Source organism: Aspergillus ambiguus, assembly GCF_047715705.1.
Source record: "Aspergillus ambiguus strain CBS 117.58 unplaced genomic scaffold BDV59scaffold_25, whole genome shotgun sequence".
NCBI classification, from domain to species: Eukaryota; Fungi; Ascomycota; class Eurotiomycetes; order Eurotiales; family Aspergillaceae; genus Aspergillus; species Aspergillus ambiguus.
In genome coordinates, this window is record NW_027395538.1 from 9,181 (window position 1) to 32,974 (window position 23,794).

A 23,794-nucleotide genomic window follows, 5' to 3' on the forward strand; every position below is an offset into this window, starting at 1 on the left:
GCCCTCTACTGCCCTCTACTGCCCTCTACTGCCCTCTACTGCCCTCTACTGCCCTCTACTGCCTTCTACTGCTCTGTACTGCTCTGTAGTGCTCTCTATTGCTCTCTATCGCCATCTTCTGCGTTCAGTGCAGACATTAACAAGCAAATACAAAGATGAAGTTACTACAGCGCATTTGCAATATGAATAAAGTCATACATCAACAGCAATCAATCCCCAGCGACTACGAATCGATATTCGAAGAGCGAATTGTTCTTATTTGCATCACACCCGGCCGCCTACCACGCAGCAAGAACCCCCGACCAATAAACGAATACAAAAGGCACGATAAATTGAAACGAGCACGGAATATTTACATAGAAGTTTTCGAACGATTGCCTCATGTTTTCGTGCCCTTCATACTTGTCGTATCTCCCAGTTCGGCCTGGAAAACTAGCGGAATGTGGAAAGGTCTGCAAGAGTGCAAGGCAGCCCCCTTGAGCGACAAGATTTATAATCACATGGAAACTATTGCCAGGAACAGGGACATCAGCCAAAACGCCGTGTATAAGAGAATGAAGCTGTTGCTTTTCCCACAAGGCATGATGCGTGTGATTCTCGCTTTAAATCAAATTCTTGCTGACCTAGTTCCTAGTCCTTCCGAAACCGATAACCATCTCGGAATCCGACGAATGCTGGACTTACAATGCAGCAGGCGTGGACAAAGTCCGGAAATTTCTTAACGAAGGGGTCTATGCAGCCTTCGACAATTCTCCGAAGCGGATACGCGAGAAGGAAGAAAATATTTGGAAAACGACCCATTGCGTTCGGATGCAATTTCCTCGGAACAATCAACAAGACGCGATCGTGCAATTAGAAATAGCCTTCGATTGCGGAATAGTTCAAGAGTTATTCCCAAGTACGTGGTACAAATTTATTTCAGTACACGGGCCTATTCCGCTGCAAAATCATGCCACAGGGTATCTAAATTTAAATGAGTGTAAGTAGAGAGAATCTGGCATCATGGGTTCACAAGTATGCTAAATAACCGATAATGACTAGATGACAACGCCTGTTTTACATTTCGTGGAGCCACTGTAAGTCGAATCTCAACCATTCTGGGCTCTCATATCTATGAAGCCATAGAAGAGAGCCAACTGCGGAAATGGGAAATCGACAATTTTCTGATGACCACCACGGACTGCATCACCTTGCACATAAGCCGAAGCCAACCTCATGGATGCACAATGTGTTTGCGTGTTGGTTCGTCCCACGGTGTGTTCATGGCAACCAGGCTTTACTCATTCTAAGATTGACTGCGTCACGCAAAGCGATATTTTCCCTCCTTTATCATAACAGAAACCTGTTTTGGTAGGCCGTCCATAAATCCACTCCCTGTTGTACTCCATATAGGATCCCCTTCCACGTTGTGAAATGCAATCTCTTCACATTGGAAGCAATATAGTTTCCGCTCGTAGTTTTCCAGCGCGATATAAATGATGGGGTGGTGGATGCAATCATCGAAGGTACTCGGATCGACGGGGAGTTCTTTCCAACGTTCGCGCTACAGAATGTTAATCAACTGTTGGTAAAAGTAGAGTGGCATACGAACCAGAGTCTCCTGGGTTATACGTGAGGTCATATCAAACGCGTTCGCTGTCGATCGGGTGTAGGGTGGAAAAATAGATACATAAAATCCCCATGAAGCTCTTGTTTGACAAGGTTATGATATGATTCAGTTAGAAAAGATCTCGGAGTATTTGTCAACGGCCTGTTTTCCAAATCTTCATGTTCTTCATGGAGGGGCAAAAAAGCAAAGAGCTCGGGCCGAAGTCTTTGCACCTAAAGTGTGGCTTATGACGCCACAGCAATCTAGCCACATATTCGCTCTCACAACTCCCCGCTCCTCTACATACCCCAACAATATTCCTCACCATCCTTCACGATTCATCCCGATAACCATCCGACTCCTTCCGGTTTCTCCTCGCCAGTCTTAACAACTTCCCCTACTGCCCTCTACTGCCCTCTACTGCCCTCTACTGCCCTCTACTGCCCTCTACTGCCCTCTACTGCGCCCACAGATCACGGTGTGCCAATTTAGGTTCGTAGCATATTAATCCACGGACATGTGACCCAATCAGAAAACGGTTCACATACTATCATAAGCAGTATATAGGCAGATGCTGGGTCTCTGGTGTTGATGGTGGTACATACTTATCAGGTCATTCTTATAGAATCCCGCACACAGTAAACTTTCGCGTTCCTATTTACTCGGACCTTATGCTTCCTTCATTATGAGCTGCCTTATAAGTTTACTTGCTACTTTTGTTCCGCTTCGGATTAGACAATGGACAGCGTCGACCTCAGGTGGCATCCAAAAGCAAGAGGTCAGAAGCCTGTCTATTCTATACCCAGTATGTTTACTAAAACTACCCAGTTCATAATATTCGCGTACCCAGAAAGAGGCATGGATGACCTGGTGGTGACGTTTTCGCGTGATGGTTTGCAGGATCGCTGCTCCTGGAGCGAGTTCAAATCCATTGGAACACATGCAACGGCTGCAGTAGTCAACGCTGGGTGGAGCTGCAGAGATTTGGATCAGATGTCAATATCCATACGCAAAGGAGGCTTCGACGAACGGGAATTAGGTCGACTTCAACAAGAGGCAGGGATCAAACGGCGCCGTATTTCCTTCCGTGATCCATCCAAGCCTTTGAGCACTTTCGAATAGATTTAGGCGCAACCTCAGAGAATCTATTGGCTCTCATGCTTATGCAATGTTGATATACGAGGCTGTTTGTTGTACGTATGGGTGTTAGGCTGGTCAAGGTTGTTGTTCCTAGCGCTGCAAAGTTATTGAGATAAACAGTACGCATGCTTTTGGTCTAAACGCACAGCGTGTTATCCGGTAGGGAATTGCATTAGTACCTTGGACCGCACAGAAAATCCACTTTAGACAGGAAGGATTAAATACTCTGGATCGCTCGAGTGATCAAATCACAAATCTTCAGCCTCTGCCATATGCCTTCGGGAACAATATGGTTAGTCCGCAAAAGAAAATCGAGACTCTCAAACAGATTATCAAAAAATCGAAGGCTCGGCTCGTTTGCCCTTCATGCTTTGCAACCTTTCCCCGAGATGACGTTCTCTACGCACACTTTCGTGCAATGCAGGATTATATACACCAAGGGCTATCAATGAGACGATCCGACTTTAGAAGATTTATTACCTCCTATCAAGAGTCTGTCGGAACGTCGATGGGTGCTACAAACCTACCGCGTGGCGCACAATGCTTTACAGTTGACTTTGTGGTAGAACATTACGGAGAGAATACTGAAGGCTGCGAAGATGCAGCACCAACAACATCTGAGCCGGATTACCTACCAACAGGTAAGAAGGCCCCTTTGTGATTTGGTTCATTGACTGAGCTAGCTCGTTGAGATCGAATGCATATACCTATGCAGTCACCAACTCCGGCTATGTCACACCATCGGTCTCATACTGATTTTCCGAACTGGGGTTATTCTGATACCGCGACCTTCGATTCGTCAGGCAACCCAGTAAGTAATAAGCAGTCTCGTTCATAGACTTCAGCTTGCTCAAGGTCTATTGTTTTTAGATCTATAGTTTGCCGAATAAGGATGTCCGCCGCTGGTAGTTGCTATTGCTTGGTTGAGATTTTGGAGCTTGTCTTTCAAGCATACAATACTGTCTATCGTTAGAATCTCATGGTCCGATTATATCTTTTGAGTACATATTTGTGTCACTTCACAATATGAAATGAGCGGAACATAATGTAACCCAAATCATTGGGCGGTTTGCCGAGACAGACGCCTTTTTTACTTCCTATGCGAACCCTGCCCAGAGCTGCCTTATATGTAAGGAGATCAATCTTGATATACTTCAGACCACCATGGTGAATTTTATGGTTGTTTCCGAAAGGGAGGCGGGGCAAAGGGAGGGGGTGGGCCAGGTATATTACTAACATAGGCCCGGAAATTCTCCAACCGTATTCAAAGATTCTGCTGATTTCGAGAACGACTTTGAGCAGCTGTAAATAGCGTACGTTCGTAGAGGAATAGATTGCAAGCAGCCTACTATACAATTCGATTGCGCAGAGGATGACTAACTGGGTTAATTGCCTGTCAAACATATTGTCTCAGAAGATATAGTACAATGAATGGGCATCGTAACCTTAGGGTGGTTACAGGAAGAACAAAATAAAGCCTTTCTCGAGGATATCAAGAAGCGTCTTGAACTTCATCGTGAAAGACTCCACAGACACCCTCCTCCCTGAACACTCATTGTATCGGTCGCGTAGGATTTTGCATAGTTCGGCGAGGTCGTCCGTTTGTAATGAGAAATGTTTCAAAAGGCCTGAAGGTGGCAAAGGCGCACTCGGAAAGCTGCTTAATGACGCATCAAAGTGCCAAGCAAGAAGAGATAGCATAAGAAGGCCGTTGTCAGTGAGCCTGTCCAAGAAAAGTTCGACATACTCATGGAGTAATTCATGATTGTCTAATTGAGCTATGTCGCCTTCGAGAAAACCATCTCTCTGGACAACGTAGAAGACGTCTAAGAGCGACTGGACTTGGTGACTCAGATATCCAGAGATATCCTTGTGCTTTAAAGCAGCGCGAAGAAATCGAGGCAGTAGACCCTTTATGGCTGGCTGGGCTGTAACACGAAGAATAGAGATGTGCAGCAGAGTTGAACGCTGCTATAGTTAGTATCCTAAAAAGAAAGCATACGGACTTGAACCAACCTTGACAACGGACGACATAGCATGCATTTTTTGTTTCAACAACATGTACGAACCGTAAAGATCACAGCAACAGTGGTTAGTGGCGAAGACTCATCGGTATAACACTTGTTGGGAATGCTTCTACCCTTCCCTTTATCACAGGAGCCATGGAGAGAGGCAGCCATCGGGAGATATCCAATATCCCTGCATGCTGTGCAGGTCCTCTGGATCCGAACGCCGGTGTTTGGTTTGGATCCACTTCGTGCCATATTCTGGTGTATTGAAATTATATGTATCATTGAGAGCGGGACACAGTCTATCAGGCTCGGTGTAGGGCGGGGTATGCAGCCACCTGCAGCCCCTTTGCTGCATCAATTGATAGCGACAGTATGTGTTTATGTTGGCAGGGCCCACATACCAAAGCCCCCCGGGGTTGTTCAGCTTCCTTAGAAAGACGGTCCCAGGATTGATTGGTTTAGAGATATTCCAAATCATTAAACTGGCTCCTACGTGCATGAACATTCATTTGGGAAGCTAATTGAAGTGGTTAGACACGAAGGGGCCATTGCGGAACTATGCTGTTAGTTAGATAGTTCCGAATCCTTTCAGCGTATATCTATTCGACGCGCTGCCCTGGTGTAAGTTGACAGCAAACAGCAGAAGTGGACTTACACATACCTTTACGCCATGCCTCATACACTGGCATTTGCATCTAACTGCGAGGCCGGGGTACCGATAGATCACATCGAAATACAGAAGAGGGAAATTACCGAAGTCGTTGGTAACAATTTGATAACATGTCTGAGCCACTGGACTATCAAGTTTTCTTACGGCTGCCACAAAATCACTGCGTCAAAACACAAAGGATTTGACCTTCAATGGCACGCAGTCAGCTTTCTAGAGCCCTCAGTCGTTCTCCCTTTTCAGCCTACAACACTGTGCCCGTGCATGAGAGACCTAGCATACAAAATCTACGCGCATGAGTATCCAAGTACCCATGAACTTGACTGTTTTGATTTCGTGTGAGTTTTCATAATATAAAGATGAAGATAAACGCTAAGTCTTATAGGTATAGTCTCATCTGGAGGTATGTAAGGGAAGGGTACATACGCGGTCCATTGGACAAATTGAGAGAGCATCTGCGTAAGTATTGAGGCTCATCTCCAGTTTACTCTTGCTACACAAAGCAGAGTATTGACGAGGATCATTACCTTTTTGTCTCCCAAATTACCTGATTCATGAGTTATTAAGCAATGGACCTTCCTTGCCGATCTCTAAGTTCCCATGGACCTTGTAGGGTAAATACTCACTTGCCAAGTAAAGTGGGAGCTCGAGACCACTTTGCCTGTTTAATTGCCCTTTTTGTTTGCCCAGACACACCCCAATGCTCCGATTGTGCCATGTGACTGATATTTGTGATCACTGACACAGCACAAGAGTTGATGGACCGTACATGTAGCCACCGAGATCATAGAAGTAGTAGAGTCACAATTCTTCCCTGCATAAACGTTCTTCAGCATACGACATCGCAGGAACTCCATGTCAGCGGTAATAACAGAAAAGACCGCCCGTTGGACCAGGATTCCCAAAACAGGCCAACGTACCCTCATCAGTTTTCTTTTCTTTTCTTAGATGGGAGTAGCTTGCATCAGGCTAGCATGGTCCGCTTGCCTGCATTACGCGTTCGTGCTGCTCGCCTATTTCGTGGCTGAATGATGAGACAAGTTTGTCCTATCTCGAACTCCGCTTTCAACCATATTCTGGTGTATGGTAACCAAAATAATGGCGCATCACCCTAGTTTGCCCACCAATCGGGCGATCAGATATCATATTTGGTCACTACACGAATGTAGTCCCTGCTTTGACTTCTGCGCCGGCCAATAGTGAATCTCAAGGCCACAAAGCTCCACCCACGGGGCACGAGTAGACTTATGCACGCCTTGCGCGGGAAAGTCACGACGCAGGCATCCGAGACGACGCAAATTCTTCCAGGACTAGAGATTAATGAGCCCGGAGACTATAAGTTGGTGAGCCTTTGTCCCCTTGGTTAGTGAACAGTCAACAAAATCAACACCAAGTTCGCTGTCAGAAAATGGATTCACCTAGCCCCAGCCCCGGCATAATGCCATTCGAAGCGCTGCTTGAAAACTTCATTCCAGGCTATTCTTTCTTCGCCCAACTTGTCTCTTCCTATTTCCGGACCGACATCTCGTCATACATACTCGTTGTCGTGGCATCGTTTGCATTATGGACCTATGCCGCTGAAACCTTGCGGGGTCGATTGCAGTCATTTATTCTCTCCTTTGCAACCGCAGTTGAGATCAGGTATAACGACGACCTGTACAATGATGCTATGCGTTGGATTTCTTCCCGTCCAGATCTATCCCAGGCACAACGAGTTGTCGCCGGTACAAGGATGAATTTGTCCGCCCTTTGGAGCGACGAGGAAGTGGAAGAGGATGAGCTCTCTGAGCAAGATCAGGCACTATTTGAGGAAAATCCACGGCAATACTGGTTTAGGAGAAAGTATCTGGACAAAACTCGAAGAGTCCGATACACTCCTGCGCCTCTTCGCATCCATTATTTCAAGTACGAAGGCCGCTGGTTACTACTGTGCCGTCAGCCGTATGAACCGCCCAGAATCACTTGGGTGGCTAACATGGAGAACTTACATTTCTATACGGCACCCTGGAATAAAAATGTGCTTCGAAAGCTGATTTCAGACATGCAAAAGACTTCCTCTGACCAGGAAAGTGACTGCATCAGTATACGCAGGGGTCTTAGATTGGGATACAATTTTGAGTGGGTACGAGTCGCAACCAAGAAACCGCGAGCGTTATCGACCATAATACTTGATCACGGACAAAAAAAATGCCTTATAAACGATATCCAAGAGTACCTCCACCCTAGCACACGTTCTTGGTACCAGTCTCGAGGATTCCCGTATCGACGAGGCTATCTTTTCCACGGTCCGCCGGGGACAGGGAAATCAAGCTTATGCTTTGGGATCGCCAGCCTGGTGCATCTTGATATTTTCATGCTTAGCCTCCGCGCCAACCATTTGGATGAAAATAGCCTTGCACTGCTTTTCCAATCACTTCCAAAACGGTGCATCGTTCTTTTCGAAGATGTGGATCAGGCTGGCATGCCAAAACGCAGAATGGACAACACTGTGCGACGAGAAGGGGAGAACTTGAATGATGAAGATGCGCCGGGCGATGAATTTGATACCGAAAATCGCAACGTACCATCGAACGGCATCACTCTTTCTGCGTTCCTCAATGTCATTGATGGTGTGTCGGCTCAGGAAGGTCGCATTCTGATTATGACCACCAACGACGTCGGGAAGCTAGATGACGCTCTACTACGTCCAGGGCGTATTGATATGACGGTTCACTTTGGTTGCGCAGACTCATTGGCTATACAAGAACATTTTCTTGCATTCTACATGAAGCCCGCCGACGCCCATGTCATGGGGCTCCGAGAGCCAAACGGATATATCCGACCGCAATCGTCGCCGGCTTGTTCAAAGTGGACAACAGAGATTATCATCCAGCTGGCTGCTATTTTCGCAAAGGAAGTCCCTCCACAGCTTTACAGTGCAGCAGAGCTCCAAAGCTATCTCTTGCGATACAGGAAACGCCCCCTGGCCGCAGTTTGTGACGTTTCGCGGTGGCTAGGCAAACAGTCGAACGATTTCGATATCCATCACGAAGCAGATCTATCTCAATTCCGTATCCAAGGCTTTCCGGATAGATTCAAAGTCCATGGGCGAGTCGTCAGCATCAGAGTAAGTGCTGTGATCTTCACATGGCAGCACCACGTTCCTTTGCCTGGTGCGAACGGCAGAGCCGAGGACCCTGCTGAGCCTCGAGCCCTTCTTGTCAAACGCGCTCCTGGGGATAGCAAAGCCGGATATTGGGAAAGCGGCCCAGGTGGATGCGTTGAAAGCGGAGATGCCACACTACAAGAGGCCATCAAGCGGGAGGTTGCTGAGGAGACCGGCTTACATTTGTCTGACATTGTTCGGCCCCTTTCGGTACAAAAATGGAGCCGTCCGAAGCCAGGCGAATTGCGTGAATGGATCGGTTTTTCATACATCATTAATGTCTCCGACACCGTGCCTAAGCAAGCAATTCAGGCGGACATCGTTTTAAATCCCGAAGAACATGAAAGTTTCGCATGGGCGACGGAAGCTGAGATCCGGGATGGTAAATACGAGTTTTATGGGAACCACCAGGATACAATCCTCGAGGCATTTGCGATGGAAAAGAAATTGTGCCTTCGATATCTTTTGGCAGAAACGAAGGGCAGAGAGTAAGACTTGGATAAGTCAGCCCAGGTGGAGGAATGGAATATGTCCGTGGTCTGAACTATAGATGATTCGTATTAGCTTAGTCTTTTGATATGATTCAGTTAATGGGATCGACCCACCAATCCGTAATATTAGTGAGGTCTCTTCGTACAAAAGCAGACGACTTGGACCTCCTTCCATCTTTTGGGCATCCAAGTAAGGTTGTTGCAACCGCCACCCCAGCCAACTGACATTCGTGAGTATAGGGAGCTCACTCAAAATCGTTTCTGTCTTGTGTAACTTTTCAACAATGTCTTATCATCAGTGTACTTGCGCCATGCACATCGAGGCACCGATTCAGTACGAGACCTAGGTAAAAGACATCTTTGAAGCTCGAGATCACCACAACTGGTAACACTCTGGTCGTCGAAGTCATGCTGTTCGTGGCCGCTCCGCCAATTTTCCAGTTGGACCGATGGTGGCACGCCTTATCTCACATTCTCCATCTTTGTCACACTTTTATACTCGGAAAAAAAAACACTGCCTGTCCACACAAGGAAGATTCCTGTATATGTCGCTGTGAGAGACCGAGAGCAGTCAGACATGCATCGAACATACCACGAAAGGAACAGTACTTTGTGCGTCCAAGGTATCCTGGACGCCTGGTTTGTTTTATGCCGTTGTGTCATCTGACACTTCCGAAGCAGTCAATATTCATCCCTTTGCCTTGTAGATCATCCCAACAATCTCACCATCTGTTCGACCGATATCACACCGAGCGACAAGAACAGGGATATGGTTCAACGGCGGCATCTTCGGAAGACGCCTTTGTGTCGAAGCTGTGGCCTTTCTCAAGGTTAGAACACATCGAGCTCGGCTTGTCAAGACTGACCCTGGGACGGCTTGCATGTGCTGCTGTGATGCCACCACGCAGGTCCTTCACTCGGATAGACCAGTTACTGTACGTTGTGAATACTGAACATAACAAAGGAGACGATCGTTCTTTTTAAATGGCTTGAGCCTAAGCAGGCTCAATGAGCACTCACTTACTGGGTGCCAGCTATGCGTCTCAGCGACTAAAGGAGCCCTAAGACCATGTTCGTCTCGCTGGACTGCTGAGGTATCCACCACATGGGACTGAGGGAAAACTTGAGTAAATGGGAGGCCATCATGGGCTACTGCCAGAAATCTCGCTACTTACCTCAGCGACGCATATCCAACGAGGATACAGCCCTGGCAGGAACGTAGACAGTTGTGCTTGCCATAAGTTCATGGGCGCTTCAATATCTGGGGCAGCACGTGACTTATCTTGGTGTCCGATGTTGTTTGATACACACCACTTCCTGCATTGCCACTTTTCTCGTTTGGTCAGAACGTAGCTCGCCAATCCTTCTTTGACCATCCAATAGGACTTAAGCCGTGCCCGTGGGTGCAGGCACTCGGTTGCTTAGCTGCCAAATCAGCACGTAGGAGCAGCAACCTGTAATTACTGGAAGCACGGTCTCCTACTCCTGATCCATTATCTGTTATTTCTCTGAAGGTAAGTTGCCGTGACAGTCTCAGCGTAGGTGGACTAACCTTGGCTGGGACACGCAAGTTGGCTTGCTGAGAACATACCTGACTAGATGGTGATTGTTCCCATGTGACGTCATGGGGTCCGTCAATGAAGGTACTGTATCAGATGAAGCAGGCTTATTGGCTACTTCAAACGGACTTGCACCCGCACACTGCTAGTCCTGACCCCGACATACCATTGGCTGAGTCAATTATCAGGGAATCACCCTCGCTGCGAACGCTGGAATAATGGCTGGCTGAGCGTCAAGCACGACGCTGTGGTTAGCGAAAGTCATCTAGGAGGGGACCCACTCGGTGGCGATATCGGATCCCCTTTCTGAATATGGATGAATGAGGTGTTCCCATTTTGAGAAGCTCTTGACCAACCCGTGAGGCAACTTAGCCTTGTTCTGGAATCTCATTATCACGTGATTCACAGTTCCCTCGGCAACATGGACGACGACTTTTAACTCCCATACCCATCGAAGATCGACGCCGGTCCGTGCACATATGTTTGACGGAAGCAACACGATCGTACTGTATTGAACTTCATAAATGAGAAGTCAAGACATATATACTCGGCTCCAACGCGTCCAAGTACAGCACAACCCGACGCCTCCCTCGTCACCTCCGCATAAGAGTCACGACCGCGGTTCGCTCCGACACCGAAAGCGAAAGATGCCCTCAAGAAACGCATCAACACCTCAAAAACGGCCTAGACCGATGGATGACTTAGAAACGAGGAGTCTCTCAACACAGCTCACGGACCGTACTAGGTTTGACCCCTCCGTTCAGTCTTCCTCTGGTCCGTCGCGTCAAAGAAACCCAGCGCGAGACCTAAACGATCTTCCCCTCTCGACACCACCGATTCACTGTACTCGGCCCAAGGACATACCGCTTCCCGACTCCTCTGTTTCCTTACGGAGGACTTTGTGTGCAAATTTCAGGCTCAAGGTGATACCAGTCGGGCTCAAGGTATTGTTTCCATTCTCATCCTCGCGTCCACATCATCTAACGCGGCCCTTGGTTGTGCTGCAGGACAAGATTTACGCCGCCGACCCCGAAGGGGCGATGGATATCCCAGACACAGCGTTTGATGGCGCTGATTCAAGACGGTTGGCAAAAGGGGACAGGGCTCCTCTTTCCTCTCTCCAAGGCTACTTATCTGCAATAATTTTTCCAAACTTGCAGCAAGCCGAATAGAAAGTTGTGCAAGTGCTTCCATCTTGCCACCATTGGATTGCTTCAGTTCTACGCCAGAGAAAATAGCGATACGCTTCGTGGATGGGTCCATCGTTTGACTGATAGTGAGATCCGGTGAAGCAATGACGAAATCGTCGTATATTGTCTTTATCTGCCGGTCACGGATGGAAAACGCGAACGCATAATCGACCATCCGACCGACTCGACACTTGTGCGGTAATCGCGGGAGAAGTGAGGGGCTGATGGTTTGCGTTTGCCTATTGGCCTGTCAGCGTGGCAACATGGCAGCCGTATTCAATGCAACATTCAGATACTGACACATTTTTGAGCTGCAGGATGGGGTGGTGCCTGATTCCCATCTTAAAAATTGGCTGTATCACCCCAAATCCCCACGCATTCTCATCTTGGCCGTGTTCTTCACACTCCGCAGCCTCCCGATTTATCTCAACGACATGACTGGCACTTGTATATTGCGTTCAGAGGATTGTTCGAAGGTCAGGATAGAATAGTGAGTGTCCTCCCCCGGTCATTCGATGGATTCTCCTAACCTCCACTTACAGTACATTGATGGGCCCATTGAAAGTGTTGCGGCTAGTACACAAACATATTACGGAATTTTTAAATTGATAGAGCTGATCCATAGAGCTTCCAGGTATGCGAAGGAGGTATATTGGCCCTGGATGCGCGACAAGTCTTTCTCGATAGGTGTTCCTATCTGTTCGTTACCTCTGCATGAAAAATTATCTTTTATCGGAACCTCACTTCGAACCGACTCCTCATCAGGTCTACTGGCAGGAGGATTTGCGGTTTGACAGCGAAGGCAACGGCTGACTCACTACGACATTTGCTGCACAAACATCGATCGAGCCTCAGTTCTCGTCAAGTTACGCAGGAGTATCCTTGGATGCTCGCTTTCAGAATGGGGGCCTCTCAATGAACATAGCTGGGCCTTCTATATAATACTGTCCCAGAGTACGGCGTTTGTCGCGGCAGCAGACCGCGGTAGGGTGGGTTCCTAGGCCCGGAGTTTCCTTTGATTCTGTGCTTAATTTGGCTTGCAAGAGAAACGAGAACAAAGCAGCCACCAGGTATTTGTGTGATCCAACTCCAACGGTAACTGGGTAAAGCCGAGATGGTGGCCAGTACCAGGACCTGATCTAGATCTGTCATGTCACCTGCGTTCTGGCAAAGAATCTTAAGAGTTACTTGGCGGGGTTTTCGCTTTATCCAAGAAACCGGGCCTTCCTTTGATATTAACGTTGGCACTGTTATTCTGACTGCGCATGAGTTCCTATTCTGCGCTCTGGACGGTCGCGAGCTGTCGACGCCCACTTCCAGTACGAATCGGCCGGCGACGCGGATGTTGTGGATTGCACAAGTGAGCGAGCTTCCGGTCCACGAATTTACCTAGATTACATATATAAGAAAAGTATCTGGGTCGATCAATCCGCCTAGATCTCCGCAGGAATGGAGCTTTCATAAACGTGGCCAGGACTTAAACGGAGAATATATCACGCATAGATCCGTCACCGGCAATCGCATAGTTCATCGTTTGGAGGCGACCGCTATGCCTTCTGTTTAATAAACATAGAGATGCTCTTTAAACCCCAATCACTGGGAATATCCGGAATGAAATGAGCTCACTTTAGACACGAAGCTGCCAGCACATCGCTTTGTCCGCGTACCGGGAAACAAGAACCCACCATCTGCCACCTCCAAGGAGCTGTAGGTGGCTCGAAACTTGCTGTCATTCACTGAGCCGAACCGAGACGAAATCGAGAATATTCGAGCGGCAGCGGAGACTCAGCCAGAGCGATAACGCGTTCTGGGCCTCGTCTCGACCTCACAAGTGGGTCTCGGGAAGGTAGTAGCGTAACCGTCCATTAGAGCTCTCGCCCTATTGATACTATCATGTGCTTCCTCGCCTGTCAATCAATATATGATATCTGCCATCAGGGGTTCTTGATGCGGTTTCCCAATGTCAGCTTTTTATCAGTCATTGTATAGGCCGTTGTGATGCGCAAGCCCGTTTGTGAAATATAATAACGGCCACATCTAACTGCTATGTACGCATATAGGGATAGAATCGGGCTCACACAATACTCAACAGACATATAAACAGATAGACCTCCACATTCTTACTATTGCACATCTTTATATGTCGGCCTCTTAGCACAAGTAGTTGTATGCATTCTCATCCTACACAAAAGAAATGTGGCTGTCCTAATACCAGAGATTTCGCAGCATCCAACTGACATCTCATCCGACTCATGTTGGGAAGTGAGGACATCAGCTTGCGCTCGGCAGTGGTCAATTCGACCCGGCATTGTGCTTTGATATGGAAACAAACATCGCCTATCTGCGGAACGGCTACACTGACCATCTGTCACCAGCTTCATCTAAACTATTTTCTCTCTTCGCGGATGAGGTCCACGAGGGTAGAGGTCTGAAAGTCCCTGCTCGCTTAGGTGGTCTGGCCCATTTGGTTACCTACTAGCAAAAAGCACCACGTTCGATGGCTCCTCACGTTCGTACCATGGACGTCTGATCTGCGCTGATATACGGAAGTTTACAAAAGGGACATAATATGCTAGCAAGTATTCAGAAGTATCCAGTCTATTCCTACTCTCGACAAAACTTGGAGGGATTGCACGAGAGGCATCATCGCTGATGAGCTACGTCATCGTGGAGCCGGTCCTTTGGACAGTGGTCTCTGGCACCAACGATTAATCGGTCTAGCCCTAAATGGAAGGAGTCGCGAACAGGATCCAATGGCAAAAGACAAAAAGCACACTCCACGATACAACCCCCGTTGCACATCACGCTTATTTTGAGTCCCATGAGTCGATCAAGCGTCCCGGTTGCCAAATGGACCATGGTAATCTACAGGTGTCTATACACAAGTTTGTGCAGAATGTAGGTCTGCAGAAATGATTTTATTACTATGAGAGGTAGTATCCAGTAATCAAGGACAAGAAACGAAGCGCTGTGAGGGACCTTGGACGGGTCACTAACATCGGCTATAGCCGAAGGCCTGCCCAGCGAGGCTTTTGAGTGGAGATTCACCCACTGCCTGGACTCAGCGACATTGCTCCTTTACTGAGTGGTACACAATTTACCGCTCCTACCTTTCACCTTATGGTTCGGCAAGAACAACCGTTGGTGGCTGCTTCGCTTTCACTCTTTCAACTCTCGAGCACGAGTCCAAAGGAAGCCCATGACCGGAACCTGCGTCGACAAATGATCATAGTAGAGTCCCGGTGGCTGAGGGCTAATGGCTCGCTGAGGCATACCATAACTTCTTCATCCTTTCCCAAAGAGTGAACGAGGCCCAGCAAGCCAGCGAGTGGGCTAGTAGCCTAGTAGCCTCTACTTGGAAGTCGAGATCCAAGAAAAGGTCCTATTTAAGGGTGCAGCCAAACTAGACAGAATATATTCGAGACAGGAGTGACAGTGTCGAGGAGTTTCAAGAGATACATTGGGAAGGAAGAGGGAAGCCAAAGAGTGATAGAAGTGGATGAGTTTGTTGAGGTGAAGGGGAAAGCCATCTGACCCGCTCATTCAAGGCTTTGGCCACCTTGGTCACCTCGTTGGAGTCGATACCCGTTCCGCTCCCCGCTCCCTTCTGGCTGGTTCGTCGTTGGTAGACCATCATCTCCTTCACGCTATCCTAGGTGGCCCGTGAGATAGTGGAATTCAATACATACTCATTAGATCTTCATCCGCCACGCATGAGAAGGCTTTCAAGTTCGAATACGATTGATGTGCACGCTGTAAAGGCGACCATCCAAGTATGTTCACGAAATAAAGGAGGTACAAATAGAAGATAGGGTAGTTAAAATAAAATATTTACATAAAATAATATTAATACGAAATAGAATAATCAAAAATAAAATACCCAGAATAAAATACATAATAAATAGATAAAATATTCAACATAAATAAATAAAATAAAATACGCCGATACCATGCTAGATCGTGGAAAAGTGGGGAGACACTGCTCTCGACTCCCGGCCTCTCCGCCATTTTCATTGAGAAGGTCCGAGTAAATTACGGAGCCTAGGTGCTGTATTTATCGCTAACTATAGTAGTTGCGGTGTGGGTCGCAGAAAGAATGAGTCATTGTATTTTATTGCTTTTACGGTCGGAGAAAAATCACCGAGTCGAGGGCTTTTTATTACGAACCTTTTGAAGCAGAGTACGGCACAACCATAGTCAACATACAAAAATTTTATTTAGTACAGCTTTAGCTATAGCGTGTCTGGCCGGCGTTTTCGTGCCGAACGTTTCGAGATATATTCGAGGAAGCCATCTAGGATCTAGGCATGCAGTAACCCCTGAATCACGTGAGGCTAGTGTCTAGGTATCTAGGTATCTTTCTCTGCTGAACTCCCATACGCCGAATCGTTCTGTCGATCAAGCACGAAATACTTATCGTAGCGAGGAAGGATATCTTCCAAAGTATTCTTGGCTGGTGTTGGGTAGTAGTCATTCTGTCTGTGTTAATTCCAGAGTTGCATTCGCGAGCCAGATGCCACCTACTAGCTCCGGCATAGACGGAAGCCACTGTTCTGATGGAGATGAGTTGAAAATATAGCGTTGGCCGCTTTTTCTGATCCGTATCATCACGAATACGTCGGATTCGCATTCGAGGCTGTATTGGGCTGCTTTTCTGAGCAGTGTCTTCTTAAGCTTACTTCGCTGTTGGGTCTTGGCCTTAGCGCTCTCCGATTGGCGTCGTTTCTTGAAGAGAAGAGTCGGAGACATGATACTATAATACTATAGAAGTTTTCAGTCAGATAGAAGCGGAAAAGGCAGAGAAGACCCAATGCTATCAGACTGGAGATCCTATTTATGTACATGCCATATTCTCGCTGCGTCCGATGGATTCTGAGCTCAGCGAACCCCTTCATGAACCACAGCAAAGTGCCCTCCGGGGCACCTTAGACACCTGTCGTTTCCCTCCACCACCCCCGCAGATCAACCCAACCAGATAACACATGTACGCAAAGTCCGCATATAAGGGAGAAAGCAAGTAACGTATCTTTTCTGCTGCTGAAACAGAACCCGTCCATCATCCAAAGCATCCTGAAGTAGAGAAAAAAAAAAGATGTTATAGGCATTTATAAATAACGCGGCTTGCCCATATGTAGTTCGTCACTTGGATGTGTCCCAGCCAGAGCTTTCTCAGCGAAGGTAAATGCAGCCACCCAGTTGATTCCAGTGAAGCAGGACCATGTTGTATAAAAGGCTAGAGAGAAACTGTTGACGCCGTTAATTTTCCTTTGCTACTTTCCTCTGCCGAGCACTGTTTGGTTGTCTCCATTGCGTACATACACTCCTCTTCTGGTAGCCATGCGGGCCTTAAATATCCCAGAAATATATGGAATTGTTCTTGGCAGCCTCTTCGTGGCTCTGTGCGCTATACAGCTTGCCTCATATTTCGCGCGGTGGACGAGGCTCGTGTTATCCTTGGTCAAACAGCATTTGACGATCCCGTTCCTGGTCCGCCGACACCGATTATTCGGCCCCTGGAGTCGTTGCAGTGTTCTTCTTCACCTCTCTTATATTGCAGTCAATGTATTTTTGGTCTCCTTTGGAGGAGGTTCACTGTCCGGTGCTGGCCACCGGGCTGGAGCCATAAGTGTCGCCAATATGATCTTTCTCTTATCATTTGCACACCTAAGTTTTCTGGCAGACGTATTGGGAATCAACTTGCGTAACTGCCAGCGAATCCACAGGGTTGTTGGTTGGATAACCCTCGTTTTGCAAGTCTTCCACGTTGGCGTGGCGACACTGGTTACCAGGGTTAATTTCTCAATCCGAGACCCGAAAGATTTCTCTGCTATCCTTGTATGTCTGCCATCTATCTACAGAAGGTATCGCTGACAGTAAATAGGGTGCAACCTCAGTAGGGATTCTTATTATTTTTTCGCTTGCATGGTTTCGGAGATGGACCTACGAGGTCTTTATCCGAACCCATCAGATTCTGGCCGGAGTCAATGTGTACGGGATTTTGCGGCATCTTCCGAAAGAAAGCCGATTTCCACATCTGTGTATCTACATTGCTCTCGGGACTCTGGGATTGACGTCTCTGCTACAGTTGATGATCTTTCTCTACCGGAATGGGCTGTTTGCAGCTCGCGGTTGTCCTAGGGCCATCGTGTCTTCCAGTCACGAAGAGAAGAGCGGGAAAGACGACGGTGATAACAAGGATAGCGTCGTAAAGATGCGCCTTACCCTTCCTCGACCCGTGAAAGTGGAGGCTGGACAGTATATCAATTTGTGGATGCCATCAGTTAGCCTATGGTCCTGGGCGCAGACGCATCCTTTTACCGTGACGTCATGGTCGCGAGGGAGGCAAGACACTCTTGACCTGCTAGTGCAGCCACGTCGTGGGTTCTCTGCTGACATTCTTCGGCGCATAAAACCCCTCAGTGAAGGGTCACTTTCCTTCTTATCGTTCTTTACGGGGCCCCATGGGGTGAGCGAACGTGTCGACAATTACGAGAGCATCCTTGTTGTGGCGAGCGGATTCGGAATTGCTGCGGTAGTCCCCTACATAAGGCAAATGATATATGGGTACAACACTTGCACGTCTCAAATCCGTCGGATCCATTTGGTGTGGCAGGTGGACTCAATAGGTAGTCCATTCCCTAATACTCTCGACGAACCTAATCGAATGAGTAGGAATCGCCGTCGCCGCACAAAAGCTGCTGAACAGTCTCTTGGAGGATGATACTATGGACGATGGCTACGTTGGTCTCAAGCAACACGCATATACAGAATCAGTGCTGACCCACAGGGCGTTATAGATTCTGAAGATTTCTATCTACATCGAGAGAGGCCAACTTGCGCGGAGAGAACTGCCTTTTGGAAACAACGAGAGAGCCTTCCTTTACCAAGGTGTCCCAGATTATTGGAAGGTCGTCTCTCTCGAGACATCCGGCGACCTCATAGAGAGGCACCCCAATATTCGCGATAAACGTGGGGAGGCATTAGTGATGGGTGAGTCCTCGCACATCCATAAATTTCCAATTGCTGATGAGACTCTGCAAGTGTCCACAACGGACGACTTACGTGATCACTTACGGGAGATTACCCGGGAGTATCTTGGCAAGCGCGTGGACTTCATAGAGCTCGAATATCAGCCCTCCTCAGGTTAAAGACATGGAGTGGGAGACAAGGTTACAGGCGGCTGAGTAGTCGCGTTGTGCCTGGAGTGTCTTGTGCGAGCATCTTCGGTGTCGCGAAAACCAAGACGTAGGCTGGGTGTGGGTGATAGGGGTGTGATCTCTATAGCTTCGACACTGTCAACACCACTGTGCGATGACCTTCCCGTTTTTGGGCATTGCATCGCACCAGCGGTGCTTGGGATCGTCCATGCAGACAACGACCGCTGCTTAGGCTGAGATTCCGAGTGAGACGGTGCAGGGATGTAGTTTCGTCGCAACCTCGCGTAATTTACGGGTTTTCTTCGGGGAGCCCCACTTAAGTGATACATGATCATGACAAGTTCCTGGTAATAATACCAAAGCGAGATCGAGAGCTTCGAAAAAACAGGGGATATGAAGCTTGGAGACTTTTTCTTTTCCCACCGTTAGTCAAAGTCAGTAGTAGTTATCAGGTTAGAAAAGAATTATTCAAGAAACCACCCTGTATTATATTTTCCATGTCCATGTAATTTTGTACTCGAGGGAAGATGGGGAAGAGAGCGAACTTCCAGTGACGTGAAGTGGGCCGGCCAGCGATCCGTTATTGACACGCAGTTTGCTTCCGCACACCTCGACATCTCACGCTCACCTCTACGCACCTCTGAATACGGCAACCCATTTAAAGATGTATATATGTATACATATATATGCTTCTCAAGAATTGTTCTGGCGTGCTCTACTTAAGGGCGGACGGTTCCCACTTCCATAATGTTCGTTCAACTCTCTGCACCGTTGGTTGGTGCTGGTCGCTCGCTCGTTTCTCGCGCATTCCCTCCCAACTCTTTGAGTCCCAAGTCGAATAATTCACGTACTTCGGCCTCACAAACCTCTTACCAGATATTCTCATACGTTGACATAGGCTGGCCCTACAGAATATGGAGGAGGTGGAAGAGGTAACGCTCCGCATTGAGGTATGTGTGCCACTTTTGATATACGGCCAATACTGATCAACGGAGAAGAACGCTCCTAGAGCTGGTGGGCTAGGATACTTGGTTCTATCTGGCGCCGAACTTAAGGAGGTGAGTATTTTCTTCGGAGCATAGGGATAAATACTCAACATGTCTAGCTTGGCGATGCACTGCTGCCGTATGCGAACACCATACGAAGTTTATACCCTTTACAGCTCGTCGACCTGCTCCGTAGACTCTACGGTGTTAATGGCATTAAGTCTTGGTCTCTATCTAAAGCCGGCCAGCTGATTGCGAGCAGCCATGCTGAGGCCGAAGGTACAGAGCAGTCCCTCAACATCGGTGGTCCCCAGTAGCTGGCTAACATGTTCTATCCAGCCAATACCACTCATGCCGCTACATCCGTTGATGGAACGGTCGGCAGGGGCCAGCTGACTTCCCACGCCGATATTCTTCCGCGAAACGTGCCTCAATCCACCGGAATCGACATCACCGTTGATATACAGAACGACAAGGTTGCGCCGGGCCAAAAAGAGGCGGGACATGGGGGAGGGTTGGTACATGGAACGTCATCCATTCCGGCAGTAGCCCAAACCCCAAGGTTGGCCTCAGAAGGGCCACTCAGCCACGCTAGCAGTCGTCATTACCTCACACCCCCGGTTGATTCTCCGCGAAAGCGACAGCGAAGGGCATCAACAGCTTCGACGCTTCCTTCTCCCGCCGATCAGTTGGTGACCGAGCAGACACCACGGGAAATGAGCCAGACCCAGGATCACGAGGATCAATTATTCCCAATACCTGATAATGCCGCCGACCTTTTGCGCAAGGCATGTAAGGTCAAGAAAGGGGCCCAGTGGCTGAGCGAAAGTGACGTTGGAAAGGTTTTGAGGCTAAGCGCCCAGTTGATCGACCCAGATCCGCGTAAGGTTTTGAGACCCATGCTGAGATACTGGGACACAAAAGTGTTTCAAGGCTTCCACCCTCTGGGTTTACCTAGGGAGTGGATAGGTGTCGAAGCGGCGGCTACATACAATACCATGCTCTCTACCAACCGGATCGGAGATCCGGTAGGCCAACTGGTTGCAAGAATGTTACTGGTCCTAAATTATGAGGTGATTTGCGCGCGACCAGAGACATACTGCCCCCGTTCTAGACAAAGTAAAGAGAAGAGGGCATCGTATGTAGTGAGCTGCATCATGCATGCTTGTTATGCGCGGCCCCCCACCAAAAAGGAACGCGACGAAATGCATAACTACTTTAGACAAGGCAGACTCTTATGGACGATTGCAAGCATTGTTGGTCTGGGGATCGTACTGATCCGCAGCGACAAGATGGTGTCCGAGATGTAGGTTCTACACTATTTCGACTTATCTTGACTCCTAGGCTAACCTGCATTGCAGTACGAACGTCAGTATCACTTGGAATCGTATTCAAGCCCTTGCCGCATATACTTTGTACACCCGACCGGCAATGGTGGCCTTGCTTCGCTCTCTGGAATCAGCGGTGGCGGACTTGATGTTTGGGAATATCTCCAGAGGTCTATCCGAAGCCATCCGAGATGAAGCGGGCATTTTAGGGCAGTCCGCTATGTCCCGCATGAATGAAGCAGACCGGCTCGATCTCATCTGCCAATATAACGCAGGAAGTTGGGAGCCGATTGATTTTGGACTGGAAGTCTACCAACTGAAAACCAGACTGTGCCCCAACATCCAGATCACACATCGTGCTGGCCATAACAATCCAGAGGACACGTCGGCGACTCCTCTGAGCCAGCCTCAGCCCGATGATGAAGCAGCTGTTGCTCCGTGGATGTCGGCGACCGACGAAGAGGCCCTAGCCAACTCCCAATTTGGTCATGGCCCCAATGACATTCCTCTGACAGCCTCGCCGAATCAATGCCAGCAGAAAGGCGATGCGGCTGCTGCTCCGTGGATGTCGGCGATCGATGAAGAGGTCCTAGCCAACTCTCAGTTTGGTCATGGCCCCAATGACATTCCTCTGACAGCTTCGCTGAATCAGTGTCAGCAGAATGGCGATGCGGCTGCTGCTCCGTGGATGTCGGCGATCGATGAAGAGGTCCTAGCCAACTCTCAATTTGGTCATGGCCCCAATGACTTTCGTCTGACAGCCTCGCTGAATCAATGTCAGCAGGATGGCGATGCGTCCACTGTGCAGTGGACCCCGACTATGGAGGATGAAATAATGGCCAACTCTCAAAATGATCTGAATGCTCTCGAGGATATGCTCAATTTTCCAATAGATAATTTCGCGATGGACAAGCCCGGTTTCAACCTTCCCTAATGTCTACGATTGATGAAGTCCTGTTGTCTTTGCTACGCTCTCTTCTACCATTGATCGATCTCTGTTCTGGCTTGCCTTTCCTCTGGTCCTGTTGTTAATTTCTTGCGGCTTACCAAATGGCTCGTTATGTATGGCTTTTGATTTCACAAGCAGTTAGGATACTCTCGTCTTGAATGGAAAGGAGCTGGTCTCCAGTAGCTCAAGTCCCCACCATACGAAATCGAGTGTCACCCTGATGATCGAAGAATCATTCAACATGCTAAACTGTGATAGAGTAAAATGTCTTTGTAGCAATCGGCGCCAAGCGAGCCAATCCAACTAGCCCTCCTCGAACGTGGTCTTTTCCAATAACAAACGGGTGCTGGGATCGATGAGTGAATCGGGTGGCTGGCAAAAGGCAGAGGTTTGAGTTACCTGCTTCAGTGGCTCTAACGACCGAGCGGACGAGGTGACTCTGAGAAAATCAACGGCGGATGAATCCAGCGGCCAGCGCGCCAAGTCATCCACCTCCATCAGCCCATCGTCCTTTTCGTATTCTTGCATCAGTCGCATCATGATGTTGGCCAAGGATTTGATACACGGCGAGTCGGATCGCGATGGCGGACGCTCTTCGCAGCATTCCAGCGCCCCTAAGGAGCGTTAGTAACCCCAAACAAAGAATTATTGAGCCCTACCGATTTTCACTGTCCCATCAGAACCAAGGAGGATGTTTGAACATGTCAAGGCTGTGTGCTCGAAGCCAGACGCGATCAAATGAGACAGGCCGTTGAGAATCTGTACATCATCAGCCACTATTTGTTGTCTTTGCCTAATCATGATTTACCTGGGAAACGACGGACGACAGTTGATGCGCACTGATCTTGAGATTTGCCAGGTGCTCCAGAGACACAGGGAGGTCATCTACGCGAATATAGAATCGGCTCTCGTCCATGTAGCATTCCCTTGCTGACAGGATATTTTCATGTTGGAGTAGACGATACAGTCCGAGGATTCTACTACCATCTTCCATAGGGTACTCTCGCATCGCTGCTGTTCGGAATGGATGAGTTCGCTGCACGCAGATGATGACGGAGCCCGCCAGTCTGCAGCGGAAGATTGGCTCAAATGTATCCCATGGTGACTCATTTTCTCTAACGATGACGGATGTGGATGCAGAACCTCGAGACTCCAGAACCTGAAGGAGACCCAGACTCTTAGGGCGGCTCTGAACGATTTTGCCGGAACGCTTCCCTGATAGATCTTGGCCCTTGAGCGCCCCTCTGTATTGAGGGCCTTCCCGTGTCCAAGAGAGCGCCCCAGTGGGATCAAAAAGAGGTCTGGCTGACGGTTGATCACCAAAGGTTGCGTTTTGACTGTCGAGGCTTCTACCAGTAGCATTCTTGGCGTCGTCCATTGGGATAAATCACCTCGTGACAACGGTCTTCTTTCTCGCTGATGGCTAGGCCCTTGTGGAATCTCTGCAATGCCTGTGCATAGTAGCTCTTCGGAAGTCATTTTACCTTCATTTTATGCTGCCAACTCCGACCACCTGTTTCGCTGAGATACGGCGTTGACCTTCGCTGAGCCTCTCACCGCGGGAAGCTCAGCGAGCGGGTCC

The 23,794-nt window shown here is 48.5% G+C and overlaps 8 protein-coding genes across 8 annotated transcripts in view; 5 read left to right on the forward strand and 3 right to left on the reverse strand.

Moving 5' to 3' along the window:
- The window catches only part of hrmA, a 1,892-nt gene extending 73 nt beyond the window's left edge, over positions 1-1,819 (forward strand). The window contains exons 2-5 of the mRNA XM_073690344.1: positions 1-579; positions 635-979; positions 1,042-1,543; positions 1,592-1,819. Of these exons, the coding sequence (XP_073546082.1) occupies positions 156-579; positions 635-979; positions 1,042-1,289 (1,017 nt within the window). The 5' untranslated portion in view covers positions 1-155 and the 3' untranslated portion in view covers positions 1,290-1,543; positions 1,592-1,819. The remainder of the gene's footprint in view (positions 580-634; positions 980-1,041; positions 1,544-1,591) is intronic.
- On the reverse strand, positions 1,301-1,621 carry BDV59DRAFT_194301 (uncharacterized protein; the record flags this gene model as incomplete). The annotated part of the gene is made up of 2 exons (XM_073692370.1): positions 1,301-1,543; positions 1,592-1,621. The coding sequence occupies 2 exons, from the start codon at positions 1,619-1,621 to the stop codon at positions 1,301-1,303; spliced, it is 273 nt and encodes a 90-aa protein (XP_073546083.1).
- Positions 1,820-6,815: 4,996 nt separating the features above from the next.
- BDV59DRAFT_209007 (uncharacterized protein) lies at positions 6,816-9,044 on the forward strand (the record flags this gene model as incomplete). The annotated part of the gene is made up of 1 exon (XM_073695309.1): positions 6,816-9,044. The coding sequence occupies one exon, from the start codon at positions 6,816-6,818 to the stop codon at positions 9,042-9,044; it is 2,229 nt and encodes a 742-aa protein (XP_073546084.1).
- A 1,949-nt stretch (positions 9,045-10,993) lies between these two features.
- Positions 10,994-12,040, forward strand: BDV59DRAFT_66972 (uncharacterized protein). Its single transcript, XM_073696887.1, has one exon. It carries the CDS (start codon positions 11,127-11,129, stop codon positions 11,772-11,774), a length of 648 nt encoding a protein of 215 aa, XP_073546085.1. The 5' UTR covers positions 10,994-11,126; the 3' UTR covers positions 11,775-12,040.
- A 4,101-nt stretch (positions 12,041-16,141) lies between these two features.
- BDV59DRAFT_209012 (uncharacterized protein) lies at positions 16,142-16,769 on the reverse strand (the record flags this gene model as incomplete). The annotated part of the gene is made up of 2 exons (XM_073695310.1): positions 16,317-16,769; positions 16,142-16,267 (listed from the first exon to the last, which is right to left on the reverse strand). Exons 1-2 carry the CDS (start codon positions 16,539-16,541, stop codon positions 16,142-16,144), a joined length of 351 nt encoding a protein of 116 aa, XP_073546086.1. The 5' UTR covers positions 16,542-16,769.
- A 360-nt stretch (positions 16,770-17,129) lies between these two features.
- BDV59DRAFT_194304 (ferric reductase family protein) lies at positions 17,130-18,940 on the forward strand (the record flags this gene model as incomplete). The annotated part of the gene is made up of 6 exons (XM_073692371.1): positions 17,130-17,627; positions 17,674-17,876; positions 17,994-18,418; positions 18,465-18,532; positions 18,590-18,782; positions 18,834-18,940. 6 exons carry the CDS (start codon positions 17,130-17,132, stop codon positions 18,938-18,940), a joined length of 1,494 nt encoding a protein of 497 aa, XP_073546087.1.
- A 612-nt stretch (positions 18,941-19,552) lies between these two features.
- BDV59DRAFT_67028 (uncharacterized protein) lies at positions 19,553-22,356 on the forward strand. The gene is made up of 5 exons (XM_073696888.1): positions 19,553-19,899; positions 19,948-20,007; positions 20,055-20,214; positions 20,275-21,241; positions 21,297-22,356. The coding sequence occupies exons 1-5, from the start codon at positions 19,864-19,866 to the stop codon at positions 22,195-22,197; spliced, it is 2,124 nt and encodes a 707-aa protein (XP_073546088.1). The 5' UTR covers positions 19,553-19,863; the 3' UTR covers positions 22,198-22,356.
- BDV59DRAFT_67037 (uncharacterized protein) lies at positions 22,327-23,750 on the reverse strand. Its single transcript, XM_073696890.1, has 4 exons — positions 23,021-23,750; positions 22,872-22,971; positions 22,612-22,826; positions 22,327-22,558 (listed from the first exon to the last, which is right to left on the reverse strand). Exons 1-4 carry the CDS (start codon positions 23,588-23,590, stop codon positions 22,457-22,459), a joined length of 987 nt encoding a protein of 328 aa, XP_073546089.1. The 5' UTR covers positions 23,591-23,750; the 3' UTR covers positions 22,327-22,456.
- Positions 23,751-23,794: the final 44 nt, after the last annotated feature.